Source organism: Panthera uncia, chromosome B4 (assembly GCF_023721935.1).
Source record: "Panthera uncia isolate 11264 chromosome B4, Puncia_PCG_1.0, whole genome shotgun sequence".
Classification (NCBI taxonomy): Eukaryota; Metazoa; Chordata; class Mammalia; order Carnivora; family Felidae; genus Panthera; species Panthera uncia.
The window spans coordinates 22,318,316-22,338,890 of NC_064809.1; the positions used below are offsets into that span (position 1 = coordinate 22,318,316).

General features: G+C 35.6%; 1 protein-coding gene across 1 annotated transcript in view; it reads right to left on the reverse strand.

Annotated features, from left to right (window-relative positions):
• ARHGAP21 (Rho GTPase activating protein 21) overlaps positions 1-20,575 on the reverse strand; it is a 137,419-nt gene that overhangs the window by 42,902 nt on the left and 73,942 nt on the right. The window contains 4 exon segments of the mRNA XM_049624712.1: positions 890-919; positions 8,105-8,159; positions 10,660-10,738; positions 12,716-12,808. Of these exon segments, the coding sequence (XP_049480669.1) occupies positions 890-919; positions 8,105-8,159; positions 10,660-10,738; positions 12,716-12,808 (257 nt within the window).

Here is a 20,575-nt window from a genome sequence, read left to right on the forward strand (position 1 = left end):
TTATCTTAAGCACCACCGCTAGCATAAATTAAATGTAACATATTGAGCAGTGTCTTGTAGATTCATGATTACTGAGTCCTTAAAAATAATCCATTTTGATAAATTAAGTCCTAAGCCATGCTAAACATTTTAGTATTTAAAATCAGAGAAAATAGGCATGTTTAAAGTAAGCATGTATATTAAAGACCCCAAAATATGAAAAAAGTAATTCATCTCTCTGTACATAATTTTTATTTATTTTAAGCAAATGCAAAATTACATTGCACAAATTTATTTGGTCTCTTACTATAAGGAGACATTTCTCTATTACTAATAGGCTGGCATGCAGCTCAAATTATTTTTTATCCATTACTGGTGAAATTAGCTAGCCATATATTTTAAAACTTCAAAATAACTGAAATTAAAGACAGAGACACAATAAAACAGAACCAATGGATGTAACTGAGGACTATGTCAGCATCTGAGACAGTGAGGTGTGGTATCATGTTACACATCCTCCCCTAATCAAAACAAGCTTAAATTCATGTCTATCATCACATCCTGCCTTTGCATCAGACAGCTTGCAAAGCCCAAGTGCAGCCACGAACATAACAGCAAAGTACCAAGGAAACAGAGAGGGTGAGATACTTAAAAAAATACACATACAGGTAAATGTTATGTTTTCATACCAGTTATGCACAGGATTCAAAAGAAAACCAAACATAAAACAAACAAAAAAAAAGAAAATAAAGAAAACCATACATCACAAACACATTCTGCAAATTAGTAAGATTAACACTATGGAGGGATTTCGCTAAAGCAGACTTACAGTTTTAATAGGTGGGCTGATTACAAATCTCTATAAAACATAACTTAAAAAGCAAGGAAATGGCTTCTGTGCATTTCTTACCAGAGCTGTGACATCCTTTGTAAACTGTAGCTAGCAGAAAATGGGAAAACACAGTAGAAGCTGCTTACTGATATAAAGACAGAATCATGTTGTCATACTGATGCTGGAAACAGCAAGCTAAAAATACATCTATACTGATTTCTCTGGAAGGTACCAAGAGAAGTAAAGGGCAGTGAAGCGTAAAGAGTAACTTCGGTATCCTTCTGAGCGTCTTTTTCTCAGGCTTTTATCTGGTTCTTATTTGATTCGTCTACCATTTCTGAGAGCAAAATACATGTGGTGACATGCACTCCTGACAGCTTTTGTCTTCCATCTGCGCTGCTGTCTGATACTCTGCCACAAAGCTTCCCTTCCGCAAGAGCAACATTGAGGTCTCTCATTTCCCCTGAGCTGCTTCCATCTCTGCTTCCAGATGACGAAACGAATGCTCTATTATGCATTTAAAATAGTACAACCTCCTCCTTCCCCGGTAAATCAGAGCACGACCACAAGCTGTCAGCGGACGGGAGCTGTCTTTACACTATGACTTGGAAAGAAAAACTGACTGTTTTATTAAATATGTTTCGCTCAAAAATTGAGATCTTTCAACACTGTACCTTTTGTCCTGTTTTACTAGGTTAAGAAAACAATTACTGAATAGACATAAAAATATTACTTCCAGAGTAATTCTTTAAAACTTATAATGAATATTACAGAAAACAAGAATGCGGTGAAAAAGCTGAGTGAGTAGATAAAAGAAAACATGCATGCCATAATATTTTTAAGGCATGAAGACAGTCAATCAAAATATACATGGGTATATGCCCATAACAAGACTATCTTTTCGATGCTGATTATATTCACACCAATATTTTTCCATGGCAGGAAAATTGCCTCTGGATGAGTGAACAGTCTGGTACAGTATTTCCCACAGTGTGTTTGTGCAATTTTATTAAGCATCACCTGAAAGGGAGGGGGAGGAGAGTATTCTCCATGCTCAATGATGTAGTGAAGGATTGATTGGTAGGCTCCCTGCCTTCTCAAAACCTCTACTACATTAATGTACATTATTAAACTCAAGGGGAAATGACAAGCTTATTCGGCTGTAGCACTCGTATTTTTTGAAGGTTTAAAAAAATTTTTTTCTAATGTTTATTTTTGAGAGAGAGAGACAGAGACAGAGACAGAGCACAAGTGGGGGAGGGACAGCGAGAGAGGGAGACACAGAATTGGAAGCAGGCTCCAGGCTCTGAGCAGTCAGCACAGAGCCCGACACGGGGCTCGAACCCACAAGAGCTGCGAGATCATGACCTGAGCTAAAGTCAGATGCTTAACTGACTGAATCACCCAGACGCCCCTGAAGGGGTTTTAATACAACTGGAATTTCTGCTGGGAAGTACTATTCTAGAACTAATAACTTAGGGATACCTCCTTTATTCAAATTTTGGAAAGGAATATTATCTTAATAATAAAAGTATATAACAAGAACTATTAAAAACTTGAAAAAAATATTTGACATACTTCAACTATCTCTATCTAAGAGCACAAATAACAAATCTCAATACTAAAAAGCCTACATTCATGGGTCCCCACTTCTGGGTAAAGTTATGGCAAAGTGGGTCCTCACATACATACACACGGACCACACGTCAACAGTGGACTAACTAAACAGCATATTCTACACAGACTAATAGAAGCGGATATAATTGAGATGAGTAAAATATGAATTCACTCAAGAGCATTACTGAATTTCCTTACACAGTCTCAGAGTTCATGTACACTAAACAGCTTGTTTATCTGTCTCCTTGAAAGTTCCTCATTCTCATAAAATTTGGGGTCCAATGCCATTCCATTAACATCCACAGGCAAATCAGCAGTGCCCTCGACCATTGTGGCTTTGTATGTGTCCAGGTAGGTCATGGACATACCTGGGAATTATGCTAGGGGAACACACTTCTACGGCTACTCTCAGGGCTATGCTACAAACATAAATTAGCTCCAAAATAAGTTTAGGGAAGTAAATTAGGAATAGACAATACACATTTTAAAGAATCCTCTTCTCCCATGATGCTTTTAAGTATTCCTCTGGAAAACAAGCTGCCTACTAAGGACCACTTTAGACTCTTTCAAGGAGGAAAGTATTAATCAGGGCTGGAGCAAACGTTGGGTGGATCACCTGGGATGGATTACAATATACAACCTCTCGAGGTGAACAGGAACCCACTGATAAGGTTTTACCTTCTGGGAACAGAACCAAAAACTCTATAACCTGCTCACAGCTGTGACTGTGGGATACTTTTTCTCAAGTGCTTGGTTGAAAAGTACCAACTCTTCCATTAAGACATCATGACCTGACATGAGTGTTGTAACTACATACATTCCTACATATTGGGAATCTGAATTGTCAGCGGGCACCAATTAAATAGCACAAAATATCATGTAAACAAAGTAATTCATATGTAACGATGCCAATTTATATTCTTTTATAATAATGTCAACATCATGTGTATTAAGTTTGTCTGAAATGACATGGCCCAGCAATTTTTGAAACCAATGTCATAAGAACTGCATTATTTGGCTCTTAGTAATGTTTATTTTTACATTTGATTTAAGCCCAAATGGATACCTCACAACATATGCAGATGTTTTGATGGAATTAGAAAACACTTAAATTTTCCTCCATTGAACTCAACAGGCTATGACAAAAAAAGTCTAGCCCATTTTTTACATTTAGCCCTTTTATATACCACTCAATATTCTTCCTTGGATTTCCTTTACTTAGTAGTTAATTTTTATACCTTATAGTAGTTTAGTAGTTTAAAAGCTCATATTTTAAAAATAAAGCCATTCCAAATGAAAACAGAGTAGCAACAGCCCTGCCTACAGATCCAAAAGGTTCTTTAAAAAGAGAGGGGATGGGGGGTGAGGAAGGTAAGGAAAGAAAGGTGACCCACAGAATTCGTCATCTGGAATCAGAACTGCAGAGAGCATATTAAATAAAATTTAATTTTAACAGTCTGGATCTCGATTCTATGTATAGTATCTAATAGTAACTCATCCTAAAATAATCTCCCAGTTCGGTTTCAGTAGAGTTGAACCAAAACCGCAATTACCATACCTATTACCATTACAATACTATTACTATTCCAAATTTATTGCCTAATAGATGATAAAAACAAACAAACAAACAAAAACCCACAAAAAAACCCCTGCAGAATAACTAAGTCGGTAAGACTGAAATTCCTGCCTACCATTTCACCTTTAACAGGCTGATCTATTAATTTATAATATTACCTATGATAAAATAAAAAATAATTACATGTCTGTCTGTATAATAAAATACACGCCAAACATGGCAAGGTGGGGTGTGGAAGAAGGGGGTGGTGTGAGAACTTTATATCTTTCTAAATTATTTGTGGCTTTACAAGCATGTTAGAATTATAAATATTTAAAACTGACAGTGACCATGTGACTATGCTAAGCCACTTAACTCCTCATCTGCACCTGTTGGCAGTAAAGGGCTGCGGTTCAGTTTAAAGAATAGGCTTTGGTCTCAGACCTACCTGGGTTCAAGTCCTAACACTGTTGCTTCCTCCCCTGTCTACTAGAAAAGCTGTTTAACCTTGCTGTGTTTATTAACGCACAACAGCAAAAGCAGGCTCAGAGTGCCCTGGTCAAACACTAGACATGCCCACAAATCTCCACAGCTATAAGGACTAATCAACCTAAAATTTGATTTGGAATCCAGTAAGCCAAACGCCTAACAAAATCTCACGATGCATCCACTGACAAGAATGGTCAGGTCGAGATCTCCTATCTCGAGCCCGTTCAAGAAAGGGTTCTCTTCAGGCAGCAATCCCTTTTTAGGTGACTTGATGACTTCATGCATGGCCGACATTTGGGAGGGTAACGAAACAACCCTTCTGGTTTTGGTTTTGTTTTTTTGAAAATGGAACAGAAAGAGTTTTTTATTTTGTGATAATACCTTAAAAATATGAAGCTAAGATATCACAGTCTAAACTACCATTATAAAATATGTCAAAATGACTAAAATGAATGTAATACTATTCATATTGCTCATCTAGAAAATAGATGTTGGTTTAGAAAAGGAGGCTGTGGGTACAGGAGCACTACTAATGGCACTAGTAGGAACACAATGAATTGTTCTTCGTTTTACTTCATGTTTTTCAATATTATATGACTGGTCATCTGCAATTATGAAATTTATTACTACATACCTATCCTTCCATGAGTCGAATTTTAAACCAAATTAAATCTTCTATGCCAAGATGAGCCGAGCGCCTCTAGAACAATTTGGTCCATATATCACTTTAGAAAAGAAAATTCCATGGACACACAGCCCTGCTGTCACCCAGGCAAACACATACAAACTACGAGAAGCTTTCACTTGGGTGAGTAATTTTTACAGTGGTCGTAAAAATGTTCATGTTTACTTTTTCTTTACAATGAATATTCAACCTCAACAGGGACAAATACGTCTTTAAAGCATATACTTTGGGTACCAGACTTAAGACCAAGATAAATACTTAAGGCCTTTACAGAACATTTTAACTCTAGAATCTGTTATAACAATTTCTACGTATGTTTTTTTTTTTTTAAATCCCAGATTCTCTTTGTGTTTTGCAATAGCTTTAAAAAATGACACTCATAGATATCCCAGCTAAAAACATTTATGCAGAAAAAGAAGGTGCCACCTTCTAAAATCCTTTAGGGAACAATGCATAGTAGGCATTAATTATATACACTCCTTTGATTTTCTCATGAATTACAGTACGTTCAAATGGGAATGAAGGCTGAGTTTAAAAGTGTGGTTTTCTTTTATCATTCAGGGCATATGCTTTTAATCTCTTAAGATTAAAATCATTCAAATAACGTTTTAAAAATGAATTTTGTTACAATTTTACCACGCCCTTTAAATTTTTTTTTTTTTTTTTTAACGTTTATTGATTTTTGAGACAGAGAGAGACAGAGCATGAACGGGGGAGGGTCAGAGAGAGGGAGACACAGAATCGGAAACAGGCTCCAGGCTCTGAGCTGTCGGCACAGAGCCCGACGCGGGGCTCGAACTCACGGACCGCGAGATCACGACCTGAGCCGAAGTCGGACGCTTAACCGACTCGACTGAGCCACCCAGGCGCCCCTTGCCACGACCTTTTACTAATGAGCTTTGTAGATCCGTGTGCTCACGCCACTCAAGTGCACCAATTTTTCCCTGTGTTTGTAATACTTTGTATTTTGCCTTTGTTTTAAATACACATATCCTAAATAAAATATAACACGACAGGCTAATTAACCTAATTTTCCACTGATCGTGAAATTAGAAAATTATTCCCTCCACCGCTGCCGCTTCCACATTGATACTCTTCATCAACCACACAGCAGGCTGCGACGGTAATTCTGTGCTTGATTCCTGCCCTAGGAATTCAGTACAACTCCAGGCATTCTGTGAAACGAGACCTGTTCTAAACAGCATCCACCCCAGTGCCTTCACCTTGGCAAGGAAAGAGTCCACTGAAGATGAGAAAACAGTTCTGTTTTGGAAATGCCTTCTATCTTTGAGTCATCAAATTGCCAAGGAGGATTCAAGGGAAGGCCTCCTCCACATCTGTGCCATCATCTTGTGTAGGAGGAACATCAGCCTGGAGTCCCTCATTTATTTCTAATCCGGTGACTCCCATTGCCTTCAGTGGTTACGTCTGCGGCTCTCCTACTCTGCTCAAGTACCAGGGTGGGTACTCCAAGCTAGTTCTACTTGCCTAGGACAGCTACCCTGGACAGGTGCACTTTCCTCGTTGAGACTTCCCAACGCCAGAAGAATTATGTACGTGAGGAGGGTGATCTGTTATCGCTAAAAAGCCATTCCTAAATACAATCCGCATGCCTATGCCTGGAAAACATAAGATGGGTCTCCATGGATTTTAGTCAATTATACTTTACATGTCAGTGGATAAATTGAATCACTAGGACCAGCTTTAATCACATTTCTGTTAAAAAAAAAAAAACACAAACATTTTGGGACACCAGGGTGACTCAGTCGGTTAAGGGTCCAACTCTTGATTTCAGCTTAGGTCATGATCTTGTGGTTGTGAGGTTGAGCCCCGTGTCAGGCTCTGTGCTGAGTGGGGAGCCTGTGTAAGATTCTCTCTCTCCTTCTCCCTCTGCCCCTCTCTCGTGCTCTCTCACTCACTCTCTCTCTCTTAAAGAAAAAAAATTGTTTACAGAAGATCTTAGGACTTATTTTAAACTAAATTCAAACTAATGCCTTACAAATGAAAAACATGACTTTACCCTTTCCATTCCCATCACAAAGATTCCATGAGCTCCCTGTTGTACTTGAATAAAAAAACACACACACACACACACACACAATTATTTGCTAAAAGGAAAAACACAAACTTCAGTGGTCACTGAAGCTTAGAGGGTGTTACTTCAAAGCTTTTACTGATGCTATTTTATTCTACTAAACTACAAAGTCAATTGAGGAAAACTAGTATTTTCTTGAATGAAATTTATATATGTTTATAAATTTATGTATGTTTTACTTCTTTTTACTTTCAGCAATATTTAAGCCCAATAAAATAGTTAAGGATTCTATTCAACTTATTTTCTTTCTGAAAATGAGGAAAAATTTAGGCTAAATACTAAAGACTTCAATATAGTATAATTTCTTCTTGAAGACCCTGACATTTTTCCTTCACAGGGTAGACTTCATTCATTGCGAACCTTTCTTCTAATGGAATAGATTGAACTGTTACCAACATTGCTTGGTAGGTTAATTTACAAACAGTCATACATATTGAAAAATTAAGAAATGGCTTTCACAAAATCTCTGTTCTCATAAGAAAAAAAAAAAAAACGATTCTAATTCCTGGGGATATATACTATGCCCTGAACTATGACTTCTGGTCAAAGGACTACCTAGGCTGTAACACCAGGGCAAACTCTTTAGGAATTTCCTTCCAAATGGCAACAACAGAAATTCACTGTCAAAATGAATAGAACATTCTTATGTCACTTGATTGTAAAAATTGATGATTTTTTTTTGTTGAAAAATTTTTTTGTTTGTTTATTTGTTTTTTGGTAAAATATAGAGAATCCCAGACTCTGCTCAATTTCCCCAGAATCTTTCATTCTGTCCACCTCCACCATCTTTAAAGGATTTTTACTAGTGTTTGAGACTGTTGAACAATTCAGATTTAAATAAATAAAACTTACCACTTGGAGAATGTCTTCATCTTTTGGCATAACACTAAGTTCCAATGTTGTATCACTGAAATTGAATATATATAAAAATTATTTTAGGGGAGGGGCAAGTGTATACAAAAGACATAAAAAATAGCTCAGAGGTATCTGTTAAATTTGCTTACGAGTTTAATTTTTGGGTTTTTTTTTTTAATCTTTACTTTTCAAACCCAAATCATTAAAAAAAGAAGTCACTTTTATATATACAAGCTAACTATGAACGAAAGAAGGCATCCTGCCATATGTTAGAGCTATTTATAACCAGGTAAATCTTCTTTATAATGTGTTTCTAATTTAGGAACATGAAGTTTATTACTTATGTTAAATACTCCTGGAACAAAGCTCTTCAGCATATATTTATTTATCATTTTAATTCAAGTCACAGAAAGAATTATAATTTTTACCACATATTTTCACTATTTATCAAGTTAAAAATATAGTCACATGAAAATAACCAAAGAACCCTCAAATTTAACATTTTAAGTAATATTAAACATCTCAATTTTGAAATATTCCCTTTTGGCCTCAGAAGTGAAGGAAATCAGAGTTCACCATCATAACTATCAAAATGACTCATTTCTAAAAACTATATAGTGTCTCAACTATTTGCTTTCTTCTCTGACTTAATTTTAGAGGCTTTAGAGAAACGGCTCAAAGTCTCACTTTATTTTGGTACTATAACTGCCCTGTTAAAAATGATAGAGAAGTTTCTCTAGGTTCAAAAAAGCACAAAGGGGTGAATTATACTGAGTCCTGTGACCTGGAATTACATTTAGAAAAGGCAAGGATGGTGGGCTATCTCCATCAAGTGATTCAGTGTCTAACCTAACAATATCAGACAGATTTTTTTCTTCCCCCAATACAGTCAAGAGATGAAGAAACAATCAACAACAAAAAAAAGAAAACGAAACCTAATAGTTTACTGGTGTCACTTTTTGTTCGATTTGAACTTATTATGAGGTTCATAAATGCTGAGAATAGTCAACTGTAAGAACCACAGGTTCAAATAAATTTTATTGATAAAATATGTAGGTACTTGTATTTCAGTATTTAGAGCTGGTAGAAAATACATACTGATGCTTAGATAAATTCTTCTGCAAGGATACATTTTTACATTAATACACTGCAGAATCTCAATGGCTTTGTGCTGCATTATCCATTTGCTACCAACTGCAGACAAAAGGAACACAATTTTTTAAAAGAAAATAAGATAATCAAAAAACAGTTTTCCTCTATTTTTCAAATTGCTTTATCGGCTGAAAAATCAAGACTGTCATTCCAAAGTGTTATTATTCTGAGAGACGAACTGCACCAGGAACAAAAAACCAAAAAAAAACTTAATGTGGATTTTGAGTAACAGAGATTAAGTCGTGGTTACTTGGAAAAATACTATTTTTAAAGAAGAGATGTTAGCAAATACACGAAAAATTCTTAAATTACAAATTGATAAGATACATTGGTGTACGTATAATGATCTAAATTATTTCAAGGGAATAAAAATTTGGGTGACCTCCCCACTGCCTCTGAAGTGGCTTTAAATTGTTCACCAGTCCCCTGTTCTCTCCGAAACTTGAGATCAAATAGGGATCACTGTCAGGAACACCTAGAATCTAACATCAGACGCAAGATTTAAGATTTGCTTTCTCTAAGAATTTCATTAAATAGTAAAACAGTAAGAAGAATACTTGGAGAGCAATAAATCCCAATCACATCATCTAACTGCAAAAATGACAATGTATTAGGGCATTAGTGTAAATAACTTAGATTATATCAAAAAATGCTTTAGACATGGTTGGAGGACTTTGATAAAAGTCTTCAGAAAATAGTGAACTTCAATTTAATTATAATAGGGATGATCTGGACAAGGGGACCCCAGTCACGGCCAGTAGCATCTGACAGGAATTCAATTTGGTAACCACTTTGGCTTTCCATTTATTTATTTATTTATAATTAAGAAAAATTTTCTCGGTGTGTGGTAGACAGGAAGGGTAGGACTAAGTTATCTTTGAGATCTCACAGTCTCTCTACACATATTTATTTGCCTTTAGAATTCAAAAGTCTCTCATTCTGTAGAACGTAGGTGAGAGATGGATTCAAAGAGAATTTCTTGCTGTCTTTATTACAACAAATGAATAAACTGGAGCCAAGAATGTGATTCAATAAGGTATATAAAGATATCTAAGGAAGAGGTTTTAAAATAAATTACATTGGCTTTCATGTACATTTTTGTTATAAACAAATTATAAATTTAATTGTCATTTCATTTAAATCTAAACTCTGTTCCTTTCAGATTCTAAAGGACTTTAATCACAAATCTGATAGATTTGCTAAAGCAAAGCCACCAAGTTAAGCTACCATCAGGTAGTTCAACCTTGGCAATTCTCAAATGTGTTATCCACTTTAAGGAAAAGTCCTGCTTCTCCACATCCCACTGTAGGGTACAGACATTAATGTATTAAGTGTACTTCCTCCACTGATTTATAAACACCCATCTTTGGCCAAAATTAATCATATTTCAGGACTCTTACCTGTTCTGAATTAAAGCAATTACTTGGGAATAGGTCTTTCCAATAACACTTTCTCCATTGACTTTTATAATTCGATCACCTACAAAGAGGAATAAAAAAAAAACAAAAAAACACATGGGGAATTCCTTAAAAAGTCATTTCTGAATACTTTTGAAATATTTTTTTTAATGTTTACTCACTTTTGAGAGACAGAGAGTGATCGGGAGAGGGGCAGAGAAAGAGGGAGACACAGTATTTGAAGCAGGCTCCAGGTTCTGAGCTGTCAGCACACAGCCCGACACGGGGCTTGAACTCACGAACCATGAGATCATGACCTGAGCCGAAGTCGGATACTTAACCGTCTGAGCCACCCAGGCGCTCCAACTTTCGAAATATTTCTTAATGTACTTAATTTTAACATATTCTTGTTCATTATCTTTTAAAGTATCTTTCACAAAAATGAATCTAAATTTTAATACATACAACTTCTGATGAAATAGAGCTAGGTCTTAAGAGCCCCAGGCAATGATGAGCTTAGAAATGCCAAAAGGTATAGTCACCAAGTGGCTCCAGCTATACTATTTATAACCCTATCACTTGTTTTCTGAGTTGCAGAACTCCTAGCTTTTTCTCTGTTTACCCTGTCATCTCTGATAGAGAAGCATCCTTCAGTGCGCTTAGACAGTTGATTGTTTTTATTACCTTGCTATCCTCTACTTTCAGTCTCATTTCCTTGTAGTATCCTCCCAACACGTTTAGTTTTTTTTTATTAGTGCTATATTACGGAACTTGAATATGGGTGTGCACATGGTTTTGGCTTTCTGTATATTAACTTCTTCTTCATTTTAATAAAGAAAAGGACATTTGGATTACTAGTAAGAATTCAGGGGAGCAGAAAGGAAAAGACTGAGAGAGAAAAGATATGGAAAATAGAAAAAAAAAAAGTACTTTCTGTGTGCTTCTCACAGCATCTCCATATCTTCCTGCTTTTGCGAGGCTTAGGATAAGATAGGAGATACATTCCGGATAATGGAATCCCACATGTACACTGATATACATGTTATACACATTAATGAGATTAGGATTAGGCTTACTTTAACTATGACAGAAGAGATAATCAATAAATAGTACATCCTAATAAATCTTAGTGGCAACATCCACTGATTGTACTATTTATAGCTGAAAAGACTACACTTTATTCAAAAGGCAGTAAAACATAGTTCTTTACTAATTTTCATTTAAATTATCTCATATTGAAAACAAAAAGAGTAACTATTTTAGTGTGTGCATTAACCTAAACTAAATCTCTTAGTTTTTACTAAAATCACAGAGGGGCACCTGGGTGGCTCAGTTGGTTGAGTGTCTGGCTTCAGCTCAGGTCATGATCTCATGGTTCGTGGGTTCAAGCCCCATGTCACGCTCTGTGCTGACAGCTCAGAGTCCAGAGCCTGCTTCATATTCTATGTCTCCCTGTCTCTCTGCCCCTCCCCTGCTCAAGCACTGTCTCTCTCTCTCAAAAATAAATAAACATTAAAAAAAATTAAAAAAAAAAAGACTTGCTGAAATCACAGATCACAAGAGTATTTTAGAACAGTTACCAGACCGCATCCACGGATACCTACGTGGCAAGTCCTGCCTTCCACTGCAGACTTAGGTTATTCTTTGCAGTGCAAATTAGTTAATTCACTTCTGGCAGATAAGGTACTTCCAAATCTTGGATCTCCAAGATTATTTCAATTATGCCAATAAACATCTTTATCATTTGGCTTTTTTGTAATCCTCATCAAAATTAAATGTATGCAAAACAGGTGCTTTTAAAAGGGCCCCCAAGAGTCCATTCTCTAAGTGGTAACCAAAAGTGCTCCTAATTTATAATTTATATTATTTCTGTCCAAACCCATCAGTTTGGGTATCAAGAAACACACAGCTAAGTAGGTTTCAAAAATAGTAATAACTGATGCAGAGACATAGGAAAAAACATACAGGAGATAAAAATGTGGAAAATGAAATATGGAAGAAGGAAGAAATGAAGTAAAAAAGAAATTACAAGCTATTATTTAAAGAAAAATATTAGCACCTGTGCATAATCCAGCTTCAAAAGCAGGTCCCCCTTCTTTAACCTGTTTAACAAATATGGTGTCCATTGGTTCCAAGCGGTTTCTTGGTTTTCCTGCAGGAGAAAAAAAGCCCAAGGCATGATTTTATCTCACAATATTTTATTAAAATGCCAAAAGAGAAAATGGTATTTTAGGCAACGAAGCAAAGATTTTTAATGAAGCGTGAAACACATATCCTGAATATGGATGCTAAAATCATAATTTAGGAGTTTTCATTAAGTCAAACATGTATTTTGCTTCTTCTAGAACACAACCACCATCACAATAGTAATGGTTTCCATTTAGTGGGGACATTCTGTATGTAAATTGCTACACTAAGGACTATACATGCCCTGAGAACTAATTTCCACAGCACTTAAGTGTTGCTACCACTACTGCATAAAAGAGGAAACTGAGGCTAGGATAGATTAAATCCTCCCAGGTCACATAGCTAGATTTCACAGGCAGTACACACTCTACTGCTCTTTAACACTGCATTGTGCTAAGCATTAAGTTATAATGATGACTAAGACTCAGTCCTTTCCCTTCAGGGGCTCTGGTGGGAGACAGACATACACACAAAATGATACTGTAGTATAGAAAACAATAATAAATAAAATACACAATCATAGCAATGACAAGCGCATGATCAACTCCGTAAGTCAATATTTCACAATCTATCGATGGATATCCTGCATTAACACTGAAAGTGCTTGCTAAAAATCCATGTTTCAGGGTCCAATCAGAAATCTGCTTTGTCAACGAGTTTTCCAGGCGATTCTTGTACATACTAACATTTGAGAACAACTTACAGTTTCAATAAACTAGAAATCAAGGGAAGATTCCCAGATGAGAGGGCATTTAAGCTAAGTGATAAGCACCAAGGCAAGGACTGTGGTGAGAGGTAAGGCCAAGAGGTAGACAGCGGTTCTCAAAGTGTGGTCCCCAGACCAGCAGCATTGATATAACCAGGGAATGTGTTACAAATGCAAATTTGGGGACTCCATTCGAGACCTACTGAATCAGAAACTCTTGAGATGATTGTGATGCACACTCATGCTTGGGAACCACTGAAGTAGAAGACACAGCCCTGACTCTTAAAGAACTTGACTGAGAAAATGAAGCACATATATATGCATGGAGTAATATAGTAATATATGTTAAATTGCAATGCTAGGCAAAAGATGAGTGTCATATATTAAAAGTTTACATTTCTTGCCATATAAAACTAAATTTTCATCATGGTGCATCACAAAGGTGGCTCAAAAAATTCTTAATAAAGGAATATATCTCAGTAGATTCCTTTACATATTTAACTATTTACTCTGAAGGAATTCCTCTGAAGTCGTGAATGGCTAAGTCAATCACTTACAATGCAACAGGGTATAGTGGAAATTGCTTGTTTTTAGAAGCCAGTAGATATGGATCCAAATCCTTGCTCTGCCACTTGATAATCTAGTTGCAATTAAGTAAACACTTCTACTTAAACAAACTAGTAACTTTTTCTTCTATAATAGAGATAATTATTCTATATTTTTACATTCTTAAAGAGTTTCCAAAGGCTAAATGGAGTAATTCCTCAATGTACATTTCCACTCTTCATAGCGCTTAAATGAAAACTAGTGACATATTTTTATGTCTTTAAGAATTAAAAACATGAAAGGTAATAAAAACACACTTACAAAGTACCTACTATCCAATTTAAAAAATTATAAATATCCTGTATATCATATATCTTCCCAAATAAACTTTATACAGCCTTCTATGTTCAGATGACATGAAAATATTATAAACCCTTTTGTCATTTCTGATGACTGCTTTCTCCATGAGGCTTTGGAGGAAAAAAAGAACTAATGTTAGTTCAATCCCTACTATAAAGAAGAATGTCCTAATTCTTAAGAGATATCTGTTAAAGTAGTTAGGGACTAATTGTTAGGATTATATAATTATATCTCTATAATTATATCTGCAACTTAATTTTCAAATGGGTTGGGAGAAAAAATAAACCAAGATACCCACACCCCCCAGATACACATGTGGATAGGAGGTAAATGAAGCAAATATAGCAACAGGTTAGTTGCTGAACCAAGATGGACAAGGTTTTTGCTGTGTGTTGAAAATTATAATAAAAAGCCGGGGGAAACTTCCCGTGGATGTCAGGCTTTATTTTTCTTCACAGAACTTATCACTCACTACTTAAAATTACATTTTTATTTGCTTGCCTTTTGGCTGTTTGTCCCTCCCACTAAAATGAAGAGCAGGGATTTTTATCATGTTCTCTGATATCCACAGTACCTACAACAATGCCTAGTGCAGAACTGGTATTCAATAAATAGTTATTCAATGAATAAATAAATTTATTATTTAGTTTGATTCTCATAACAAGCCTTCGGGATGGGCATTATGATCCTAATATTGTCGTTGTACCCGAGAGGAAACAGACTAAGTACCTTATAAAGAGGCAGAGTAGGGATTTGAACTCAGGTCTGAATCCAAATATGGTGTTCCCTGCTGCTTCAAAAATAATTGAACTATTTATTCTTTTGTCAAGCTTTACTGAATACAAGTAGATAGTCTGCTTATAAAGACTTTGAATAGAAAAGAGTTTCTTTTCAGTATCACTCACTTAAAATGCAATTACTTAATTTCAATCAAGTCCGTAATCAGTCTAGGTCTCTCTGTAGCCAACTCAACATTTACAGGAGCTGGCATTGAAAGAAAACCATCTACTTTTTCTTAGCTAGAGATTTGAGGGCTTAACTAAGTTTTACTGAATCAAGTCATTGCTTTCATGGAAAGATTTGTACAATAAAAGAGAAGAAACACTTTTCTCATTAATGTTTTCTGGTCCACTATGTCCGAAAGGTGATTATACCCTACTTATATTTAAAAATACAAAATGTAAATGACATTAATAATTTCTATTAAAAAATTAAAAGTTAGCTGGATAGCAATGTAGTAAACCCGATAGAAAATTTCACACATACAGAAGAGATGTAGTCCAAAATAATTTTGTTTTAATTTCTATAAAACAAATATTAACTTTGCAGTGATTGTCATTACAAATCTAGAGACACTCTGTCATTGACAAATCTTTCAATACACTGTGCCTGAAAACATATGAAGGTGGAAAAGACTGAATAAAATAGGGGCCAATATTACAGCAGAAACTATTACATCTGCTGAGAATTACACTTTTGATTCTTGTTGTCACTTTCCTTTCTGAATTTTCTCTAAAATCTGACTTACTATTGCTACCTAGATATTATCCGATTCCTTCTGGACAATAGAAAATTGATATCCCTTAATTACAGACAGGTTTCACTACAAAACATACTTCTTTTCAAATTCCATGTTCCTTGACTCTAAGTCTTGAATTAAACACTTGGCTCTTAATTTTAAGAGTGTCTTCTTTTTATAAGATGGACAGAGAACGACAAATACCATATGGTTTCATTTCTATGTGGAATCTGAAAAAAAAACAAACAAAAAACCAAAACAGACTCAAATTCAGAGAATAAACTGGTGGTCGCCAGAAGGGAGGGAGGTTGGTGGGCAGGTGAAATAGGTGAAGAGGATTAAGACGTAGAAACCTCCAATTATAAAATAAGTAAGTCATGGGATGAAAAGTACAGCATAGATAATATAGTCAATAATATTGTAATAACTTTGTGTGGTGACAGATGGTAACCACACTTACATAGCAAGCATTTCGTAATATATATAAACGTCAAATCACTATATTGTACACCTGAAACTAATATATTCTGTCAGCTATACTTCAATTAAAAATTTTAAAGAATTTTTTAAAAGAAAAAATAATTTTAAAAACCATCTTCTCTTTAATATATCCTACTGAAACTGGAAATGAAAAATACCAGATTTAAAATGTGTGTTTATTCAATCTTTTGTGTCCCTGGTTTTTTTCTTTTGTTTTTCATTTTTTGTTTGTTTGTTTGTTTGTGTTTTTGTTTTTAAGTAGCCTCCACGCCCAACGTGCAGCTTGAACTCACAACCCTGAGACCAAGAGTCACGTGCTCTCCTGACTGAGCCAGCCAGGCACTCTGTGTCTTTAGTTTTTTAAGTCAATTTCCAGATGTGCAAAACTAAAAGTCTGATCCTGAGTTGTGGTAATTCATAAGGAAAAATGATTTCTTACTTCTCTGTATTATCATCTGGCAGGGCCAGATAGCTTCCTTGGCAATTCTTAGTGAAAAGCCTCTTTTAATTCTACATCTGTGTTTTATACTTTCTCATTTTTTTTTAAAGAACACATAGGACATGCTTCAAAGAACTGTTAAATACCTTTTTAAAAAAGGTTTTTTTATCTTTATTTTTGAGAGACCGAGTGTAAGCGGTGGAGGGGCAGAGAGAGAGGGAGGCACAGAATCCGAAGCAGGCTCCAGGCTCTGAGCTATCAGCACAGAGCCCGACACGGGGCTTGAACTCACGAACTGCATGTTCATGACCTGAATCGAAGTCGGACGCTCAACCGACTGAGCCACACAGGCGCCCCATGTTAAATACCTTATTCAAGTGTCATTTCCTTGATCTTATCAAAAAAGAAAAGAAAAGAAAAGAAAAGAAAAGAAAAGAAGAGAAGAGAAGAGAAGAGAAGAGAAAAGAAAAGAAAAGAAAACGTATCTTTTTAGCACACACATGTAATTAAATCTTTCTGTATCTGAGAAAAGGAAGTAAAAAGACAAGAATTTGAATAATCTAAATGGCTAAATGACAATGGCTATGTTATTTAATATACAGTTAATAAAGACTTAAACAAGAAGACATAAACACATATATGAATTTACTTGAATATTAGACTTTGAAATCAGGGGAAAAAAGCACATATTTTTACATTATACTAAATACTGAAAAATAATGAGTAAAAAGGAAGGAAGGAAGGAAGGAAGAAAGAAAAGAAAAAAAAAGAAAAGAAAGAAAGAAAAAGAAAGAAAGAAAGAAAGAAAGAAAGAAAGAAGGAAAGAAGGAAAGAAAGAAGAAAGTAAGTGTAGGTAGTGATTGCCTTCCAAATACTGGATGAACATCCAGGTAGATGTGATTTTTATTCTCCATAGCCCGTATATGGCAGTAGCTAACAGCTTGGACCTTTTAGGCAGATTATATGGTTTAAAATCCTAGCTCTGCCATTTATTTTCCAGGGAGGGGGGTATCAAATTATACAAGAGTTAGTTGTCTCTCAGAAATTCAATTTAATTGGGCATCCTGTATTTTATCTGGCAACCTCACCTCCCTGTGATTTGAGACAAATGATTTATTTGTGATCCAGTTAACTCATCTGAACAATGAGGATGATGGTAACATATCCCCACCTGACAAGGCTGTTATGAGGATTAAAAGAGATAATCCATTAAAATGCTTATATAATGTCTAATACAAGTAGGTATTTAATAAATGTTATTACTCTGCTAGACTGATAATAAACGTCCAGAAGGTTTACATACAGATCAGGGATAAATGAGCCAGGGGGCCTGTCACTCTGAAAGTACTTAATTAAATCCTGGTTGAAAGAGTATCTCTACAAATGTAACTGCCAGATTATGGGAAAGTTGAGGAATATAAGCCAAACACTACAGAACGCTAACGAAAAGAAGGTCGAAAAAATTAAGGGATTGCACTAAAAAGTCTCCAGTAACTGACATGAACTACACACCTGTTTTCAAAAAAGACTGGTGTTGAAACCAGTGTGCTACATCTCTAGGCCAGTGGGCTTTGTCGGTTAAGAAAGATTATTTAGCGGCACTTGGGTGGCTCAGTCGGTTAGCGTCTCACGATCTCATGGTTCGTGAGATTGAGCCCCACATCGGGCTCTGTGCTGACAGAGCAGAGCCTGCTTCAGATTCTCTCTCTCCCTCTCTCTCTGTCCCTTCCCCACTCGTGTACTCTCTCTCTCTCTCTCAGAAATAAACATTAAAAAAAGAAAGATTATTTAAACCTATAATAACTTTCTTCTTTAGAGAATGCTAAAATCAAAATCACTTGCAACATGTAAATTATTTCAAAATCTAAACTTAGAATAGAAGCAAACAGACTAAAGCAAATAGATTATTTTAAGAAGTGACAGTTTTGAAGTATGCCACTTGCAAAAAGGACCCTGTAATGAATATCCACAGAGTAATAGGTATAAATCAGGGAATCCTGTAGTTCTGAGGACAAGAGAAAAATATTTCTTAACAGAGTGAAAAAAATATATACTTTTTAAAAAAAAGTTGTTATTTATTTTTGAGACACAGAGAGACAGAGCATGAGCCAGAGAAGAGCAGAGAGAGAGGGAGACACAGAATCCAAAGCAGGCTCCAGGTTCTGAGCTGTCAGCACAGAGCCTGATGCGGGGCTCGAACTTACGGACTGTGAGATCGTGGCCTGAGCCAAAGTCGGACGCTTAACCGACTGAGCCACCCAGGTGCCCCTATACTTTACACAAAGAAATACCATCCATGTTTTAAACAAAAACAAACCAATAGAAAATAATGGCTACCACTGAGATTAAGCTTTTCAAATTCTTCCTTCTCTCTGAGTTCTCAAGGTTGCTGCTGAACAATTTTTTAAAAAATGGAACCAATCTCATTTACAATGAGAGTTAATTTTTTTAAGTATTCTTTTAATTTATTTCTTTGTTGTAAAAAAAAAAATCTCTACACAAGAGAAAACCATTGAACTTAAACTGTGCTTCATAGGAAAGTTATACAAGCCTTGGAAGAAGTATACTCCCACAAAGGTGGAGAGATACATCACATAATGGAACATTAAAGCTCCAGGCATTAATTATTTAAAGAAAATCAATTAAATAGCTTATTGAAATTGATATTTAGTTTTCAGACCAAAAGTAAGTGAAACCACAATGTAGATTGAAATAGATACCGGAGTTAAATCTAAATAATGAAAAATGAGCTCAGCTTCTTTTGGATGGGTAATAGATTGCCACAGGGGAGAAAAAAAAGGTTATGCAGAAGAATTTAGTGAGCAAAAGTTAGGAATTATGAATCTACTTTAAGGCAGAAAACAAATGGGGAGAAATAAACACCACATTCAGGTTAGTGATTACCTCTGAGGAAAGAGAATAGGGAAGGAGTAATATAAAACACCTTAACCATACTTATAATCATTTATGTCTGGGGGGGGGGGCGATTAGGGAAGGGGGAGCTGGAACTGGGGGGAAGGATGCAAGACGGTAACACGACAAATACAGGTGGCAAGCATTTGGAAGCCACGTTTTTTCCCCTATATTTTCTGTTTGCCTGAAATATTTCATAACCATTTTTAATTGCTGAAAACAGGCTTCTAATCTTTATTTTGGGGGTCTGGTTTGCTGATGGCATACAAGATTACCCTAAAAGCCTAACAGAGACACATTGTCTAACAAGCAAAAATCCATATATATCATTATGAAGCAGCAGCCAATTTAAGAAGACTGATATGGCAGGTTATTGGGTACTCCATTTCCTTTGGTTATGGCAGAAGCACTAATTAAAAAAATAAATATATGCCATTTTATTAAATCTAGGTATTCCCAAATTTCTACTAAAGGTGCTCTCATTTCCAGAGTGATGGCTAGTACTTTAAAACTGTATCTCCCAAGCCTCCAATCTGCAGCTCCAATAATTATGAGCTGCAAACCTCAAATTCCAATAACCTCTGGACATTGTAAAATGTTGCCTGCTGGGGCTCAGTCAAATTATATCTATTATAAGCAAACACATATTCTCTACTCAACCTCATCTTCAAGAGGTATCAGGTGAAACATAATGAAATAAAATCTGTTAAATATTAAAAAGCAGACCATATTCTACTTAATCATGATACACTTTCTTTTAACCCACACC